General features: G+C 37.8%; 1 protein-coding gene across 2 annotated transcripts in view; it reads left to right on the forward strand.

The window, feature by feature from the left end:
* Positions 1 to 504: 504 nt before the first annotated feature.
* Positions 505 to 19167, forward strand: part of ALCAM (activated leukocyte cell adhesion molecule) — a 128137-nt gene continuing 109474 nt past the window's right edge. For both annotated transcript variants that reach the window (XM_060686301.2, XM_060686302.2), the window contains exon 1: positions 505 to 1092. In XM_060686301.2, the coding sequence (XP_060542284.1) occupies positions 984 to 1092 (109 nt within the window). In that variant the 5' untranslated portion in view covers positions 505 to 983. The remainder of the gene's footprint in view (positions 1093 to 19167) is intronic.

Below are 19167 nucleotides of genomic sequence, written 5' to 3' on the forward strand. Positions count from 1 at the left end.
CCGGAATAAAGGCGCCCTTCAGCCGGATGCCGGTTTCGGACACACACACACACACACCCAGGACTGTATCCTTTGCCCTTCCCTGGGATTTACGCTCCCTTGCAAACAGTGGGAACTCACTGCCATAAACACGCCTAGGATCGCGGCGAAAGACGCCCTAGAATTTCGCCTGACCTGCTGCCATCGTCTCCCGCTCTTGCCCAAACCTGGAGACCCCAAACCAGGCGACCCCTGTGGGAAAGACTGGGCAGGGGAAAGTAACCCCTCTGGTTACTTCCCCTGCCCAGTCTTTCCCACAGGCCTTTTCATTCCAGCCCGCCAACCTCTCGCCGATCGAGACGCGTCTCGGGCTTCCATTCCGCATTTTCTCCTGACCCCTCGGCCGCCCCCCCTACCCCACGTTAGTGCCCCACGCCCTGCCCCAAATCGCGGCGTCAACGCCCCCCTTCGCCCCCTCCCCTCCGCCCGGTAGCCGCTTTTTCTCTTCCCTCTCTGGTGCTATTAGAAAGCTTCGGCTGAAGGCTGGGAAAACGGCTCTGAGGCAAAAGGAGCGGGCGCTTTGAGCGAGTGCAAGGGGGCGTGTCCTCCTTGGCTTGGCCCCACCTCTTTCTTTCAGCTTTCGGTCTTGGAGCGCCGCTAGGCTGCCAGAGGAAAGAGCCACCTGCTTCGGGGCGGTCGCGATTGGCGTCCCGCTCGCTCGCTCGCTCCGTCGTTCGTGCTTCTCTCCTCGGTCGCAGAAGCTGCGAGCCGAGCAGCCGCTTCTCCCGAAAGCCTCCAACTTCGGCTTGTACTCCCTTTCATTTGGACCCCGTTGGCTGGAAAGTTGCGCTGTGGTTCCTCTTCGGAGAAGAAAGCCGCCGCCGCCGCTCTCTGTGGGGGAAAAAAAGAAAAGAAAAGAAAAAAAAACCCGCGCCCTCGTCCTTCGTTTCTTCCTTCGGGAGGAGCAGCGGCCGAAGTCGCCGTTCGCCTGGCGGGGAGGCGGAATGGAGATGCCCTCCGCCGTCGCCTCCTGCTTTCCTTGCCGGCTGCAGCGGCAAACGCCGCTCTTCTTTCTCCTGGGGTTGCTGCTTTCTGCCCTTTCCCTGCGGCCAGGTAAGTGAGTGGAGCGATCGGTGCGGGAGCTCAACTTGCGCCCGCCTGGGGACCGGCGCGTTTTGGGGACGTTTTAACCGCGGAGGAAAAACTGTTTTAGGGTTGCGGCTCTTCGGCCTCTTGGTTTCTCCGGGTTCCTTTTTTGGTTCCTTTTTTTTTTTTTTTGCTCTTTCACGGCTGCCTGGAACTTTAGGCAGCCGGATTGCGGCTGCAGGTGGCTCTGGTGTGGCGCACTGGCTGGTCCTGGATCGGGTCGTTTTAATCACGATGCGCTTCCCCCCCCCACCCTTCGGAAACCGGCTTCGTGCTCCGGACGAAGCTCGGCGTTTGTGTGATTGAGACATCGAGCGCCTTCTCTAGTGCGGGGCGAAGGAAAACGGGGTGAGTGGGTGGGGGTGCGCGGATTGATCATAACCGATCAGACTAAAATAACGCGTGTGGTTTAGATTACGATTCACACACACACACACACACATCCCAGTTTACGTATGCTGCAGCACGTACGCAGGACTGCAATCCCTCACTTATTAAAACTCATCGAGACTTTTGTAGAAAAGTGGAGACCGTCATCCTGAATGGACCTGAGGCATCCTAGGCTTTGAAAATTATTCCCTCTCTTTTAAAATTGACATTTCTTTTTCGGGTTGGTTTTTCCCCACCTCCACCCCTCACCCTTCCTGGCTTAAATCACGTTTAAGGTTCCACTCTCGTGTATTCAAGCCTGTTGATCTTGGCCAGCTTTTATTTCTGATCTCAAGGGCCATTAAACATTGAGCCTTTGATAGGTGGGACTGCCCTGTTTTAAATTCAACTGTAAGGATCGTTAGTCCTTCCCCCCCCCCCTTGCATTGTACAAATGACAAAAAGTTATTTATTTATTTTCCTTTTATTTGCTGGAGTTTTGTTATAAAAGGAAACAAAATGTGCCTGCCAACTCCTCTTTTAGTTCTCTGGGAAGCTGAGCAAGATTTGTCAGGTACAGAACAGCCTTTATCTTTGGTGGGTTTCTCCTGCTCCTTTTAAAAGTTGCCTTACTGGTTGTGCAAGAGAGAGCAGACCAAGGTGACTTCATCTGCTCTGCACATATACGCACACACAAAACACCCAACAGCCATGTCCTTTAGCTCAAAGAACCACAAGTACTATGTCTGTAGCTGGAAAAAAATAGGGTGTGGGGGTAGGATTGCGTGAAAGATAATTCAAGCCAAAGGCTGGTTGAAAGTTCAGAGCAGATTTGTAGATCCTATCAGATTGATTTCAAAGGATTAAATATCATTATAGGAAACCCTTTAGATAAAATTACTGTATACTTGGATAGCAGTTCAATAAATGGAACTAGAGTTCCTAGAGTGGAACACTTTTCTGCAGTTTCTATTCCGCATCTGTATGGTTCTTTACGGACTTCACTTCTCTGCCTGTGTTGTATATGCATGTACACACCACCTTCATGGATGCTGTCTTAATTTATTGTTGTACTGTTTGCAGAATTTTAGGGACAAATATATATATAGTCCTGTTACGTATGGTTGAGTCTTTAGGAATGACAGGTGGTGATATTGAAAGATTAAGTCAGTTCTTGGCTTGCAGACCCTTGGAAAGTCTTCAGGCAAAGAAGTGTGACATCCACCTGGAATATTCTTCTTGGTGTTGTAAGATCAGTTAGGATCTTGAGAACAAGGCTCTTCCAGTTCTAAAAGCACGGGTTTTGCATTAATCAGCTCCATTTTGGAGCAAATTTACTCAAATCTGGCAGAATTCCTCATGTGTGTGATTTTCCACTGAAATTTTGGCTTGATTCCTATTATTACTTAAGCTTTTCAGGAATAAAGTAAACGGGACTACTGAAATAGCCTGCATAGTTCTGTTTCCAGTTTTCTCTCCGAATCTATTTGTGTATTAACCAGTACTGGAACAAGAGAAGCAAACTGCAAACTGTACTCTTCCTACACTGTGCAGCCTCTCATTATTCTTGTAGAAAGAGCGTCAGCCTGTGGTGACATTTTGTATTACTTGAAGAGAGCAGTTTTTGTGTGTCGGCCTTTGAATGAATACAGGACCTTTGTAGTGGATTTAGTGTTTTCACATTTGGAGAACCCCCTTATTAACTGTACAAAGGCCAGCTTTTTACTGTGGATACAGAAAGCAACTTTTAAGTATGTGCATATTTAGCCACATTCATTCCAACTGGTGGTGTTTTGATTAGTACAAATCTAAATTTCTAATTTCAGTTAATGAAGCTAAATTTTCTTGCAATAAAATTGGACACTGCTTCAGTTAAATTTCATTAAATGCAGTATTTAATTGTTGTGTCTTAAAGCAGCAGTAGGGTTGCATTTTTAAAGAAAATTAATTGCAGTGCAACATGAAAAGACTAGGAAAGCCTGAATTCAGGGGTTCAATTAAGAATGCAGTTTAATTGATGGTTGTTAGAGAGTAAGCCCACTGAAGACAGTGGGATTTACTTAATGAAAAAAAGTGCAATAATATAGGATAGGATAGATTGTTCTGTCCCCAAATAAAAGTGATTTTTAAGAAAAGGAATAAGGTTGCCAAAAATGTTAAATATGGCTATTTATTGGCTTAATTATTATTATTTTTTGTCATCTCAAAACCATTTACTGTGATTGTGAATAATCTTAGGACTTTCTGCTTTGAATTTTTTTCCTTAAACAAGGTAGAAATCCTTAATAATTGTTTTTGCTTTAAAAGAGAATTTTCAAGAAATCGAAAATGCCATTTGACTGAGATAGAAACCATTACTAGAAAATAAGTTGATTGAAATCAGTGGCCTTTACTAGACTGAGGCTAGTGTTGCTATGTAGATGCAGATAGACACATGATTATATGTGATAACTATAAGCGTGATAGCCAAAATAGGTTTTCCTTTCAAAAATATAATTTTGGAAATAAGTCCTTCCTTCTTCTAATGTTATACATACAGTATATGCCACTGAAGTCTAAGTTAATGACAGTTGGCCAGCGAAGGCATTTTGAAGTAGTGGTGGACTAGCCCAATGGAAACATAAGCTGCTGTAAAAATACAGTACTGTAGCCCATTAGAAAAAGCATTAAAATGACCAATATTGTAAGAATTTTACGTAAAGCTATGCACCTATACTGATGTTTACCATCCCAGGTTTACACCTTGAAGACTACTGTAGAACTGGAAAACGCGGGGCACAATTACTAAAATGGTCATGGGGGGATGAGTGGGAGAATTCAGAAAGAGGAAAAATATAACAGAAACATATTAAAATTGCCAAAATACTAGACTGACCCAATGAGGGGAAAGAGGGAGGGAGCCAATACAAATGTATTGTTTTTCTGATAGTTGGCTGGTGGAATTTGATTCTAATTTGCTCAGAATAGGACAAAACTCTATCTACAAACTCATGAACATTTAGGCTATTAGTGAAACTAGATGTAATTACACATAATGTGTATAGTAATAGTGGCAGAAGATCTTTTAATGTTGTTTTCTGGGATCATGAGGCTATCTTGCTTGTGTGTATTGGGTATCTCTCAGATCCTTTTGATGGATTTAATGATCTTGGTTTAGCTTAGCATAGCTTTTTAGTTTTGTAAGGCCTGCCATTTAATTGTTAATTACTTAAATGTTTATTCCTTGTTTATTTCTCATAACTAAAATGTCCATTTCTTAACACCAAATCAAAATATTTTTCTGTACTTAATTATATGAGTTGCTAAATATTCTAAGAAAAATACTGTTGCTTATTTTTATAAATGACTAAATGTACTTAAATGATGTAAGTGAATTGTAAATAAATAATTATAATATTTATAATATATCTATGTAAATATCACTACTATGATATCAATTAGATATATTGGCCACTATTTTAATAAATGTGAGAATTAGAAACATTGAATTGAAGAGCATTAGCATGAAAGTACATAAATCAATCTGTAGACCTTTTAAGATATGCCCAATTGATTGATTTGATTCATTAAATTTATATAGCTGTTATAGGAGTACTGATCATTTATAGTTCTCTATGTAAAAAAATCCACTGATTACTTATTCAAAAATTAATAATCTTATACATATAGGTGCTGTGACATATTTTCATCTAGGTTGACGTAAGGTACCATGTAAATGTTCTATTTTGGGCATGATTTTATAGAGGAAGCTCACGATTGTAAATTCTAGCTCTGTCTTTTAACTTTCTCAGAGCTAGAAAATAGCAATTGCAAACTACCTTCAAAACATGAACACTGCATGAACTTGTTCATTCAGTTAACAGAGTCATGATTAACTCGAAGGCACCATCAATATAACATATATACAATAAAATTAAAGAAATACACACATTACATATTTATCCTAGTAAGTCTATTTTTGTACTTTTTAATCTTTTTGCCAATAGATTTACTTTTCTCCATTTAAGGAGATTTGTTGTTCAGGAACATCTGGAAAGTCAATGATTGCCATGTAAATTATTGCTGTAAATTTTTGATCCAATATTGTATATGAAACTTTGGTAGGCAGATTACAGTGCACCTAGATAACATCTCACTCTCAGGCTTTATCTTCAGTTCATTTAAAATATTTTATTTTCTGAGAATATTAGAAAACATACTTTTTGGTAAATGGGGGAAATTTTCATTTCTCAATGACGGACTGATGTTTAATTCACATTTTATTACATTTTTGACTTATTGTAAGAAATGTGAATGAGTTTATGAATGAGTTAAATTAATCTGTATCAACCAGTCTCTGAGGTTCACCACCTAAATTCCAAATTTTATGACAGGATATTTTACAGTCATTCCAAAAGAAACAAACTGTGAAACCTGTAAATAGTTAAGTGGAATCATATCCACCTAGATTGTTGATGGATTTGCATAAAGTTTTTGTGCACACTGTTAGTTAATAAATGTCCTTTAACTGAGCAATGTGTAATTCCTATTCACACTTATTCTCATAGCTGTTAATCCAGTATTCTAGTGGAGAAGTTCTCTGTTGGATGTCTACTTAGTTTATGATTCATTTCGCTTTCTTTCTGTATTTACATGTTTTTACAAAGCATCAGTAACTAGTGGCTTAGTATTTTTTCATTTATAAGAAATATACTTCCCCCTCCTTATTTTTATTAAAAGTGATGAAATCGTGAAAAGGGAAAGGAAAATTTCAGGATATAATTAACTCATGTTTGGAATGGTCCTCCAGTGTTTACTTAAAAGCACCCGAAGTAAAGAAACTCTGTATTATTCCCCAACTAGTTGTCAAAAAATGATATTCTTATTTTATTCTGTCCTTTAAAATTTCTTCTTTATTGATTTAATCTTGATTTCAGTCCTACAGCATGTTCTCATCTTGAAGTTATTTAATCTAATTTTCACTAAATTGATCACCTTCCAATGCATTGATCAATCCTCATAATTCTTAATTATTTTTAAGAAAATATATAGGTGAGCTTTCTTCAAAGTACAGATACATCCATAGTTAGCTTAATTAGTACAGTTTGTATTAGACACAATTGAGAAATGAGAGCATTAATGTTTTAAGAAATACAATAACTGTAATTCCAGCAAGTTTCCAGGCATTTATTTTAAGAAAATGTGGCTATAATGTCACTACCAAACCAACAGTAAGTGATATAATTCAATGGAATATTATGCCATATATAATACAACTATGTCATATAATTTGATGATAATAATATGATTTTTATGTATTTTCTAAGGATATAACACATTAATTGCATCACTGTACTATTTGATGATGTAGAATATAATCATACTTCAAAAGAATTCATATTGCATATTACACAATACCTCTATTCTTCAGACTACTATATTAGACAGTACACACACACACACATAGATAGACATAAATATATTTCCAATGTTGTAAAGTCTTAAATAATCGCAATAGGTTTAGGCTGATGTATTTAGTATGCTGGGAAATGTATTCCTTTCCAATATTATTGATCCAGTTATTGTCTTTAGACATGTGACTTTGATTACTGTTTATGTGTGTTGATAAGTACTTTTATGCTTGTGCTGCTCAAGGATAAATTCTTGCCATCGAAGCTCACCATTTGGACCACCCAGTAATCTCCAGTACTATCAGCTACGCAGGTGTAGATAATCTGCCTCCAGATGTTTTATACTTCAACTATTATCAGCATTAATAAATCCAGCCAAAGGCAAGAGATTATGGGAATAATAGTCCAAAAATAAAGTTTGGCTTGTGGAATTTTTTAGGCCGCTTTATGTATTTCATGTTAAACATTTGAAGTTTTGGTGCACATTACTACTAAAATGCTGAATATATTCCATATTGTCCAACGATTCCAAATAACTATGGATGTTCTCAGATGATTATGATGTCAGTATTGGTCTAGATGAGAGACATGTTAATATAGTGCAGATTTTGAACTCCCTGTTGTGACTACAGTATTTTTTTAATTTCAATAAAAGATAAAATTTGATTATTATAACAGAAGAAATTAGGAAATGTCTATTGTATTCAAAATGCTGCAACTGAGCTTCTTGTGGATAAGCTAATGGGAATTGGATTAATATTGTTTAAAGATATTTATCCTTGCATTCGGCCCTACGTGTATGGAGTGGTCCGTGCTAATTTTTATGTAAGAAAACATTTCATTTTTAATTAAGCCTGTTAAATCAAACTTTTCTATGGTTTGGCCTATGCAAATTTTATGACTATATTGTCCGGCATACTAGATTTTTACAGAGTAGAACAGTTATAAACAAGAAATTTTATTCAGAACTTCCCTATACTGTGTGTATAAAGGAATGCTTCAAACATTTTCTAGTTTTTTTTCTTGATATACAGAAGAATGAGGAAACATTACTTTACGGAAAGTTAGTCATATATATGTGAATAATGAAAGAAGACTCAATTCAAATATTATTTAAGTATTTATGGTTTAATCATGGTTTTAAAGATTGCCATGATGATTTTACTATTTATATTATTGTCAACCTAGTACTATAACATTAGTATAACACTATCCTTTTGGAAAACTAATTAGTAGCTTTCAAAAATTGAAATTTAAGCAATCAGTGTATCTTAAAAACAGAGCTGTAGAGCTTGAAATTCATTTGGTATTCAATTGTATATTTTTACCATATTAATATGTTTATTTTATTTATTATTTATTTTATTTATTAAATTTATATGTCGCCCCTCTCCAGAGACTCAGGGCGGCTCACAATACATTTTTTAAAAAACCATTCTAAAAACATTTAAAAGATTAAAAAACATTAAAAACCTTAGAACACATTCACACCATTCATGGCCGGATCTCGCCAGATCGCAAAACGAGATCAATGGCCCCAGGCCTGCCGGAAAAGCCAGGTCTTCACAGCTTTTCGGAAGGCCAGTAGGGTGGGGACAGTCCGGACCTCACGAGGTAGTTTAGAATCAAAATCCGAAGTTATTTATTTATTTATTTATTTAATTATTTAATTATTTATTGGTTCGATTTATATGCCGCCCTTCTCCAGAGACTCAGGGCGGCTTACAATGCGTTAAGCAATAGCCTTCATACTTTTGTATATACCTGCTTAGTAGGGCTTTCGGCCCCCCCAAAGCGGTGTTTTTTTTATATACAAAGTCAGTTTATTGCCCCCACAATCTGGGTCCTCATTTTACCTATCTCGAAAGGATAGAAGGCTGAGTCAACCTTGAGCCTGGTGAGATTTGAACTTGCAGTAATTGCAGGCAGCTGGTGCTACTTAACAGCACTTTAGTCTGCTGCACCACCAAGACTCTTGTTATTAAATTTATGTTTAATTCTTAGACTTAAATCATTCAAGCAATAAATATTGCTTGAAACCCAGTGTTATTTTTATAGAAAGATCTTTCTACTGTTTTTGACACATGGTTTATGTGTCAACTTGTCATATATGTCAGCTGGATTGTTATCATTAATTATCTGATAACAGAAATGTTCAGCTTTTTCCTGTCTTCTCCTTAGTACTGTTCTGTATGCAATTTCCTTACCATTAATTACAAAAAAACATTGCCCTTGTATACTCTGAGTGCATTTTTATTATAGCATAGAGAGGATAGATTTTGCATTTGTAAAGGTCATAAATACTAGCACTGGGATACAAAAGCGTAAAATGTAATAGTACAGCCAATATTAACATTTTACTTGCTTTGAGAGCATCAACATTTTGAAAATCTATAAGATGCTCCAACCATTTTAAATAGAAGTGAATGCAATTTAAGCCAATTCTCTTTAATTAATTTATATAAGTAAAAAAAAATCTGTATGTGAAATTTATATAACTGTGTTTAGATATTAGGCAATCAAATTATTATATATACAACAATGTGAAATTACAGCTGTCAGTTCTTTAGCTAGTGTTGGCCTTCATTTTCATTGAGTTCTTCCCAAGAACCTTGGATGTTATAATGTATTGGCAGAGTATATTTGCAGATCCGAGCAGCGTGGCCTTTTGTTTTGACAGGAATTTTATCAGTGTACAGATTTTTTAAGTGTCATCCAGGGCTTTTTGGCATGGCATCCAGTATGCTGATAATGTTGTGGCCCGCCAGCAGCCTGCACGGATCGTGGCTGATCCCGACGAAGAGGAGGCTGGTGTGTCGCGCCAGCAGCCTGCGCAGCCGGCGCTCATGTTGGACAGCGAGGAGGCTGAAGAGGATGTGGTGTCAGAGGCAGAGACTCAGCCAAGGCCTTCAGAACCTCCAGAGGCTCCTTCAAGTGGAGAGAGCAAAGTGGAGGAGCCTCTACTCAATGCTCGAACACGCAGGGCTGCCAAAAGGCAGGAGTGGTTACTCAGGAGGAGGACGTCTACTCAAGACTAGGCCTTGAGGATAATTGGCCACTCCCTTAGCCTATTTAAGTCGCAAGCAGCTAGTGCGTTCTTGCTCGAAACAACTCGTATTATTATCAGAGTATTTTAGTTTATCATATCTGGTTTTCTGGGCTGGTTGCCAGCCTTTGCCAGTCTTGTTTATTCTTGCTACTTAATATATTTGATAAGGACCGTTGGTGTGTGTAAATATCCTCGGAAATCCGGAGCTGGGGCAGAACAGATGACCAGTTTTCTGTCTTCCATTCTCCTATTCCTAGATATTGCCACATCAATTATCTACACTTTCTTTTTTTTCAACCACAGTTAAATCTGGTGTGTCATGTGCCAAGATTTTAAGACTCTAATTATTGTTATGGTTGGTCATATAGTCAGCCAGACATTTGGACTGGAATAGGCAGATGTTGCTTGATAGGTATCATGGCAGAATGTAAAGTGTTCCAAGTAAGCTACCTTTTGCAATTGACTGATACTGATTTTGTCAATCCTGATGGTATTCAAGCGGTGATCTAGATATTTTGGGATTGCACCCAAGGTACCTATTATTGTTGTTGCTATCTTTGCTTCCATTTGCTGCAGTCATTCTACTTCTATTTCCAGCTTTTTGTATTTTGTGATATTTTTTCCAGTTCTTTCTCTTCTATTTTTCTATCTCTAGGTACTTCTGTACCCATTATCCATTGATTTTTATTATTGTTACTATTATTATCATTTTGATTTTCGCAGAGTTGCCACTTAGTTATAATTTTAAAAAAATTAAAACTATAAGCTAGCAATAATTCAGACATTTAAATAGAAGAACAGTAGAGGGTAGTTAAGATATTTTACCCAGCATTAAACTCATGCTTTTCATTTATTTGTCATTTAAATGCAATGAAAACCTCAGCACTCTTAAATAGATAAATTATGTTTAATACTCTTAATTACTTATTAAATAATTAATACTTATTTAATATTAAATTAATTTCTATGAGTATTAGTAAATACTCTTAGTAGTCTTAATAATTAATACTGTTAATAATTATTTGCTTGCACAATCATACTAATATTAAAGAAATATATTCTAGTTCTAATATTAAAAATGTATGATGTAGGCAGTACAAGTTATTTCAGTGAAACACTTGAAGAGCTTCAATATGAACTGAAGCTAAACATAAATCTGCTACATTTAGACTTTGAAAGGTCATAGGTTTACAATATGATCTAATCAAGGAGAGTGTTCATAATTATATTTCAGGAACTGAAAGTGATGGCCTTATCCTGTGAAGAATATGATATGTTAAGGTGTGGAAGTTAGATTTCTAAGCTATAATTTGCTTTCCATTATGTACAAATACATTAAATTTAAAACTAATGGGATTTACATAAACAAAAATAATGACAGGTTTACATTCAGATAATACATAGAACTACCGTAGGAAAATACTTTTTTGCAGTAATTTATTTATTTATTTTTATTTATTTGATTTGATTTCTATACCGCCCTACTCCCGAAGGACTCAGGGCGGTGCACAGCCAAACAATAAAACACATACATACAAAATTAAAAAGTAGAATAAAATCAAATTAAATAATTTTGGCTCCGACAAATTTAAAACCCCGAACTATTTAAAACCAATTTTAAAATTGAATGTATAAAATACTAAAAGATATTTAAAAATTAAAAATCTTTTATGAAAGAGGGAGAAAATTAGGCCAGGCCCGCCTGGTGAAATAATAAGGTCTTTAAAGCGCGGTGGAAGGTGCGCAGATCTGGGATCCTCCGTATCTCTGGGGGGAGCTCGTTCCAGATAGTAGGTGCCCCCATAGAGAAGGCTCTCCCCCTGGGGGCCACCAGTCGGCATTGTTTGGCCGACGGCACCCGGAGGAGCCCCTCTCATGGGAGCGTACCGGCCGGTGGGAGGCTATTGGTGGTAGTAGGCGGTTCCGCAAGTACCCAGGTCCTAAGCCATGGAGCGCTTTAAGGGTGATAACCAAAACCTTGAAGCGCACCCGGAAGACCACCGGGAGCCAGTGCAGCTCGCGCAGGAGAGGTGTTACATGGGAACGCCATGTCGCTCCTATTACCACCTGCGCGGCCGCACTCTGCACCAGTTGGAGCCTCCGGGTGCTCCTCAAGGGGAGCCCCATGTAGAGAGCGTTGCAATAGTCCAGGCGGGAGGTGACAAGAGCATGAGTGACTGTGTGTAACGAGTCCCGATCCAGAAAGGGACGCAACTGGCGAATCAGGCGAACCTGATGAAAAATCCTCCCAGTCACGGCCATCAAGTGCTCTTCTAAAGACAGCCGTGAATCCAGGAGGACACCCAAGTTGCGCGTCCTCTCCGTGGGGGCCAATGATTCGCCCCCAATAGTCAGTGATGGCACCAACTGACTATATCGGGACGTCGGAAACCACAGCCACTCGGTCTTGGATGGGTTGAGCCTGAGCCTATTCCTCCCCATCCAGATCCGCACGGCCTCCAGGCACCGGGACATCACTTCAAGGGCATCATTGGGGTGGTCTGGGGTGGAGATGTACAGCTGGGTGTCGTCAGCGTACTGGTGGTACTTCACCCCAAAACCATGGATGATCTCGCCCAGCGGCTTCACATAAATGTTGAAAAGGAGGGGCGAGAGGACCGACCCTTGCGGCACCCCACATATGAGGGGCCTCGGGGTTGACCTCTGCCCCCCTGTCAACACAGACTGCAACCGGTCAGAGAGAAAGGAGGAGAACCACCTCAACACAGTACCTCCCACCCCTAACTCTTCCAGCCGGTGCAGCATGATACCATGGTCGATGGTATCAAAAGCCGCTGAGAGATCTAACAGGACCAGGACAGAGGAGCATCCCCTGTCCCGAGCCCTCCAGAGATGATCTACCAACGCGACCAATGCCGTTTCCGTGCTGTACCCGGGCCTGAAGCCCGACTGGAACGGATCTAGATACGTCGTTTCATCCAGGTGCTGGGGGAGCTGTTGCGCGGCCACACTCTCAACAACCTTTGTCACGAAGCGAAGGTTGGAGACCGGACGATAATTTACCAACATTGCTGGGTCCAGGGAAGGCTTCTTGAGGAGAGGCCTCACCACCGCCTCTTTCAAGGCGGCGGGAAAGTCACCCTCACCCAGCGAAGCATTTATAATCCCCTGGAGCCAGCCTCGTGTCACTTCCCGGGAAGCCAGTACTAACCAGGAAGGACACGGGTCCAATAAACAAGTGGTCGCGTTCAGTCTACCCAGAATCCTGTCCACGTTCTCAGGGGTCACAGGATCAAACTCATCCCAGATAACATTCTCAAGACCTGCCCCTATCTCTCCCCCTGAGACTACCCAGTCGGAGTCCAAATCTTCCCGAATCTGAGTGATTTTGTCATACAGATACTGAACAAAATCCTCGGCTCTACCCTCCAAGGGGTCCTCCCGCGCTTCCTGATGGAGCAGGGAGCGGGTTACCCTAAAGAGGGCGGCTGGGCGGTTATCTGATGACGCAATAAGAGCAGCAAAATAGCTACATTTCGCTGCTTTTATCGCCACTAGGTAATTCCTAATGTGGGATCTTACTAGTGTCCGGTCAGATTCAGAAAGACTGGCCCTCCAACTACTCTCTAGGCGTCTTTTCCGGCGCTTCAACTCCCTCAGCTCCTCGGTAAACCAAGGAGCCAATTGAGATCGGCGCCGGGTCAGAGTAATGTTTGCAGGATTGAAAATAAGATTTTAAATTATACAGAAAAAGCTTTTTAAAGCAGTATCTAGGTTCCATATAAACTATTTGAGTTGTTACTACTTTATTCCCTTTCACTTTGTATAATTTTTTTTAAGAAAGAAGGCTGTTCATTGTGCCAGATAAAATGAATGATTAAAGCCTAAATATAATGGACCATTGGGGAAAGGAGTTTCACTAATCTGAGTATCAAATGTTGAATGGAACTTTTGAGCTCAAAAAACCTCCAGGTACATTAGGTAGGTAGGTAGGTATGAAAGAAGGGAGGTAAGAAAGAATGAGCTGAAAAAGGAAGATGCATAACAAGTTACAGGCATTTGAGCCTGACAGCCACAAATGGTGATACTAAATATGGGCCCCAGCCAAGAGTGGCTAAGGATCAGAAACTAAGAATATTGGAGCCAGAGTAATCATCCACCCAGACACACTGGCCTCTTCCAGAACCCAAAGGAAGCACAGATAGGGGCAGAGATGAGCAACAAATTGGGAACTAGGCACTGCCAGTTGTGGCAATCCTGGGGATTCAGCAGATTTTGTACATAAAACCCCAAGACCACTGCTATTTTAAGTGTCTGTTGCAGTCATCTTAATTATTGGCAGAATTGATATATGGTTTTTCTTTAAGTAAAATAATCTTTTTATCGTATACTAAAAATAAACATTTCCAGCCATTAGTATTAGCTACAAAATCGTGCCTTTTAGAGGCAATATCTAGCATTGGACATTTTCCACAATAAATCAATTAACAAGTATAAAGTTTTTGACTCACTTTTTAAATTGGGTTGTTCATCTTGTTTTTGGACTTGTGCGGCAAACAGATCTTGTTTTAGGTCTTATTTATGCATAGGTTGCAGCTCTGATTCTTTGCAGAATAAACTTTCTTTTGGACATCAGGATAGTTTGCTCTTTTGCTGTTTGTTTTTTTTCCCAAGCCCTTGAAGACTGAGCTTCCTCTCAGAGGCTTCTGGTTTAATATGACATTACCATGTTTTAGTTTATTTCTATTTTTGAGGCATTATTGGTTTTTTATTGTTTATAAGGCGCTTTATATTACATATTTTTCCTGTATGAGTAGCTTTTGATTGCAATACTGTAGGGATATGTTAAATAAATAACTAAGCAAAAAAACATTTTGTGGGATCAGAAATGAATGTAATTCATAGTTGTCTTTTCAGGAGAGAAACCCTAACAAGTTTTAGGCAGATGGCTTTGCAGGATGGTAATGGCGGTAGCGGCTTCACCTTGATGCATATTAAAGAGCCTGCTTCCCCCCCCCTTTTTTTTTTGTCATTTGCCATGAAAATACTGTCAATATATGCATATGCAAATAAACTACACCATTTTAGCAATTACAGTTTAAAACCAGATTTAATTCATATAAACTGAAAGTCTATGTGTGCAGTTTTATGTTTTATATTTCTTCCACAACTGTATTTATTATGGTGGGGGAGAGGTTTACTTTTTTATTGCTAAATGCCCCTTTCTTTCTGTAGTTTCTTTCAGTGGAGTGGTTATTATAAATGTACATGTAAATGTTTGTACAAACATATTATCAGCAACATTTTACTGTAGATATCTGATATTGGTCCGAAAGTTTAGGAATAATTCATTTTGGTTTGAGCTTCTTCTTGAGATCCACCTTGCTTTAGATAAATTCCAAATTTCAGAGCTTAGATCAGGATTTGCTAAAATATACAAACACTTTTAAAGAAAATATAGAATATAATTCCACAGAATGTAGTAATACTTACTGTAGAATGATGAAATTCCATTTTAATTGATAAATTGATTAAGAAATGTAATTGATAATTAAACTTCCATTGATATTGAGCAGTTATAATTCTCTGTAGCATACAATTGGAGAGATAGTTTTCAATGGCTAAGTTTGTTTTTCTGAAAGTACCTAATACCTTCAACTCAAATCAGCCTTTTGCAACTAGGATTTTGATCAGTGTCCTGCTTAAATCACAGAGTATGTTTCTTTGTTATTATACGCATGCCTCTTTAGGAGTACACCACTCAGGAGAATAATATGCTAACCATATGCTAACACTATATGAGTTCCCTAATGCTTGCTCTAAATGTAACTATTTTTCTTGTTCTTGCTGGGTCTTTCATATGAATGATTAACAAATTTGCTGTAGATTTTATGTGAATGATTAATAAATATTCCAGTATCTCTGTTACCATATAGACATCAGCACTGCTTTCTGAAAAATGTCCATTGAAGTTCAAACAAAACTACTACAAAGCTACTTCAGCTCACATAGCTTGGATAAATCTTTTGAGACTAATAGTTCAGTTGATAATATTGAAGGCTGCTAAGATGTCCAGATGTATCAAGCAAAATCATAGCAGAGATCATCTCACAATAAGATCATCTCACAGTGTGATCAAGTATAATCAAGTAGTTTCTAGGACAAAAAGATGACTGAATTCTAAGAGAAATAATTTTAAAAATCCATTTTCTTTCCTCAGTGTTCATGCACTGTGTCCTGAAAGCAGTTATAGGCAACAAATTTATTGTATGCTCAAATTTTAGTAAAAGAGCAGGCCCGAACAATTAATAAAATAAAAAGATAAAATGAATGAATAATGATTAATGATGGATAAGAGACTGTACATTTAAATATGTTGATGAAAAATAAAAATAAAAAACTTTTTAAATAAAAAAAAATTCAGCTGTTATTTTTTTCTATAGAAATTATTTCATGATGGCTTCCTTTAATGAAGCTAAAACCACCTATACTAGGGATTTGAACCGCTGACCTTTCTGATCAACAAGCTCAGCATTTTAGCCACTGAGCCACCTAGGGAACCTCTTGTCTCCAGTCCAACATCCCTATTCTGCAAGGTGTAACATATATGCCATCTAAAATGCGACTGTAATACATCAGTGATTGGCCAGAATGTGCAAATATTATGTATATATCCTCAACTCTAAAAACAGAAACTTTTTTTTAAAAAATCACCAGACAGTGCCTGGTATAGTTTGAATTGCCAAGGCTGTTAATTATTATCTAGCATAGCAATTACTTATCAGAATGAATCTGTTAGAAGAAGCATGACTTTTCCTTCATTCTAATGTAGATATAAAAGTGTCAATCTATCCTCATATATTTCTTCTTTTTAAGTAATTTTCATTGTATTTTTACTCTTCCGGTGTGGCATATAGGCAGTTCACAACATTTCCCTATTATATGCCTGTTATTCAAACCAAACTGATATGTTAGAAAAGGGAAATTAATTTTCTTCTGTTGAGGAATGAACCCACCATTGGCTCCTCCTACAATATTTTTTTCATAGCTGATTCACATTCTTAAGAGTTGTGCTGCTCTAGTTTCATGTCTCTTTTTAATTTGACATTGGTTCCTCACTGACTCAAGCATATTTTATCTTTCAAGACACTTATTCTAAAACTGATCTTTCTTCCTAGACTGGTATTTGCTTGAAAGTTCATGATAGGATATTTAGCGCAGTGGCTGAAAATTTAGGGTTTATTTGCTTCGGATACTTTGTACATTAACAAGAACATAATATGCAAACAGAAGAAGGATGTATTTTAAACAGCTCAGCTAGGAATATGCAATTAACAGTTTTTGGCTAAGAACATAACTAAAAGGTAGAAAATGAGTCTGTACAAATTGCTACGATTATCTCATCACAGTTGTTTTATGTTTAATTAAAATACAAAGAAATCCCTTAACACAGATTTGTGGTTTGGTGGCAGTTTTTAATGAGACTTTTGTGAAAGACATGTCTTTATAGATACTTATCTTTATTAGTTTTGAGATCAGCATATATTTAATTAAAATGCATAGCTATTGGAGTCCGTGATGTTTGTTTCTGTATTTGTTGGTTCATTTTTCTGGCTACAGTTTGTAATCTAATTCAATTATATTGCTATTCAAAAGCATTGTACTTTTTTTTCCTGAAACTGTTGCAATTCATCTCCTAGTATTATGAGCATTTGTTAGAATATTGAAATAACTTACTCTTTTAGGATGTGAGCATTTGAACAAATATTTATATGAGATAGAATCCCATATCTGGTATCTTGCACACCATAGGATAAATGCAATGTGCTTTACAATTTTTGCATTGCAGTCTGTGTACAAATATGCAAATTAAGACATTGTGGTTTATCCACAGACTGTAATTAAATATTCTGGATTAACTATTATGCAGTGTAGAAAAGCAGCTTGTAAAATCTCTTATCCTTTTGCCTCAGCAGCTCATAGCTTTTTCAGGCCAAGAGTACATTTAACCTTCCAAGTGATGTATGGGTAATAGTCCCAAAAGAAGACGCAAACAAGATACATGAACTATCAAATAGTAATTTTTTGTTTTATTTGAATACAAATGCATTTTAAATTAAATATATGAAATAGACTAGTGCAAATTGTTGTTTACATGCTTAGAATTTTTCCTTCTATCCTATTAATAACTATTGGAGATATAACAAAACTTCAGACACTTTGAGTATCTGGGCATTCAGCAGCCCATTTGCCTTTCCACTGTGTGTTGATGTCAAAGTTGTTAGACAGCTGTTGAGCGAGTGCCAGAGAGGGCTTCCTGGATTTAAGTCTGCCAGTTAATAGATGAGAAAGATCAGCATGCACAGCAAAAAGTGGGTTTCTCAAAATTTTGTTGTACTCCTTCACTAAGGCTTCCTGCCTTCGTAGAGCTGGTCGTGCAATGTGGCTCAAGACGGGGAGCCAGCAAGTAGGAGTAGATTTTATGCAACCGCTCATAATCCTCATGGTATCATTGTACAATATGATACAATAATTCTGCTATTTGAAGGGGTTATAAAGATGGGAAAACTGTGAGATTAGAAGTCTTGCCTTGTCTGTTTTGAAAACAGTTTGCATTGTTATTTGAAGATGAAAAAATATAAAATTACAGCAGATTTCTCTTCCATATTTTAAAGATAATTTAAAGCCAGTTAACTTTTGTTTTGGGAAAATGTTTTGTGATTGAGATGGTGAACTGCTATGTTGAGAAAAATGTGTAGCACATGTTTTTAAAGGAAGAATTGTCATGCACTGGGAAAAGTTTTATTTTAATTTTTTTAAAAAAATCCATTTTATCTTACAAACAATGTTTCAGGCAGCATTGTGCGCAGTTCAATCTGTTCTACTCTTGTTCTGTTCTGTTTTATGCTTTTAAAAATGTTATTGTACTTAATATAGGATTCAAGAACTATACTGAATTAAAATTTTACTTAGTATCCAAATGATCTGATTACAGCTTCTGTTACTTTAGGTTTTTTGGTTCCCATGAACAAACTGCCTACTTAGGAGGATGGTAAAAGTTAGCTGTTCTTTCTAAATATAGCACTCACCAATTATACTTTAAAGAAGCTTCAGATGTAAAATTAGTAAAACAAAAAAAATCAGGATCAGAAAAGTCCTAGTGTTCTGTGCTTGTGTTGAAATCTTGAAAGGTATCAACCTTATGTTCTTAGATTATTAGACTGTTAAATTATGAAACCATAGAATCAATGGCATATAAAGAGAAACACAGTC

This window comes from Pantherophis guttatus, chromosome 5 (assembly GCF_059756535.1).
Source record: "Pantherophis guttatus breed Tessera chromosome 5, ASM5975653v1, whole genome shotgun sequence".
Classification (NCBI taxonomy): Eukaryota; Metazoa; Chordata; class Lepidosauria; order Squamata; family Colubridae; genus Pantherophis; species Pantherophis guttatus.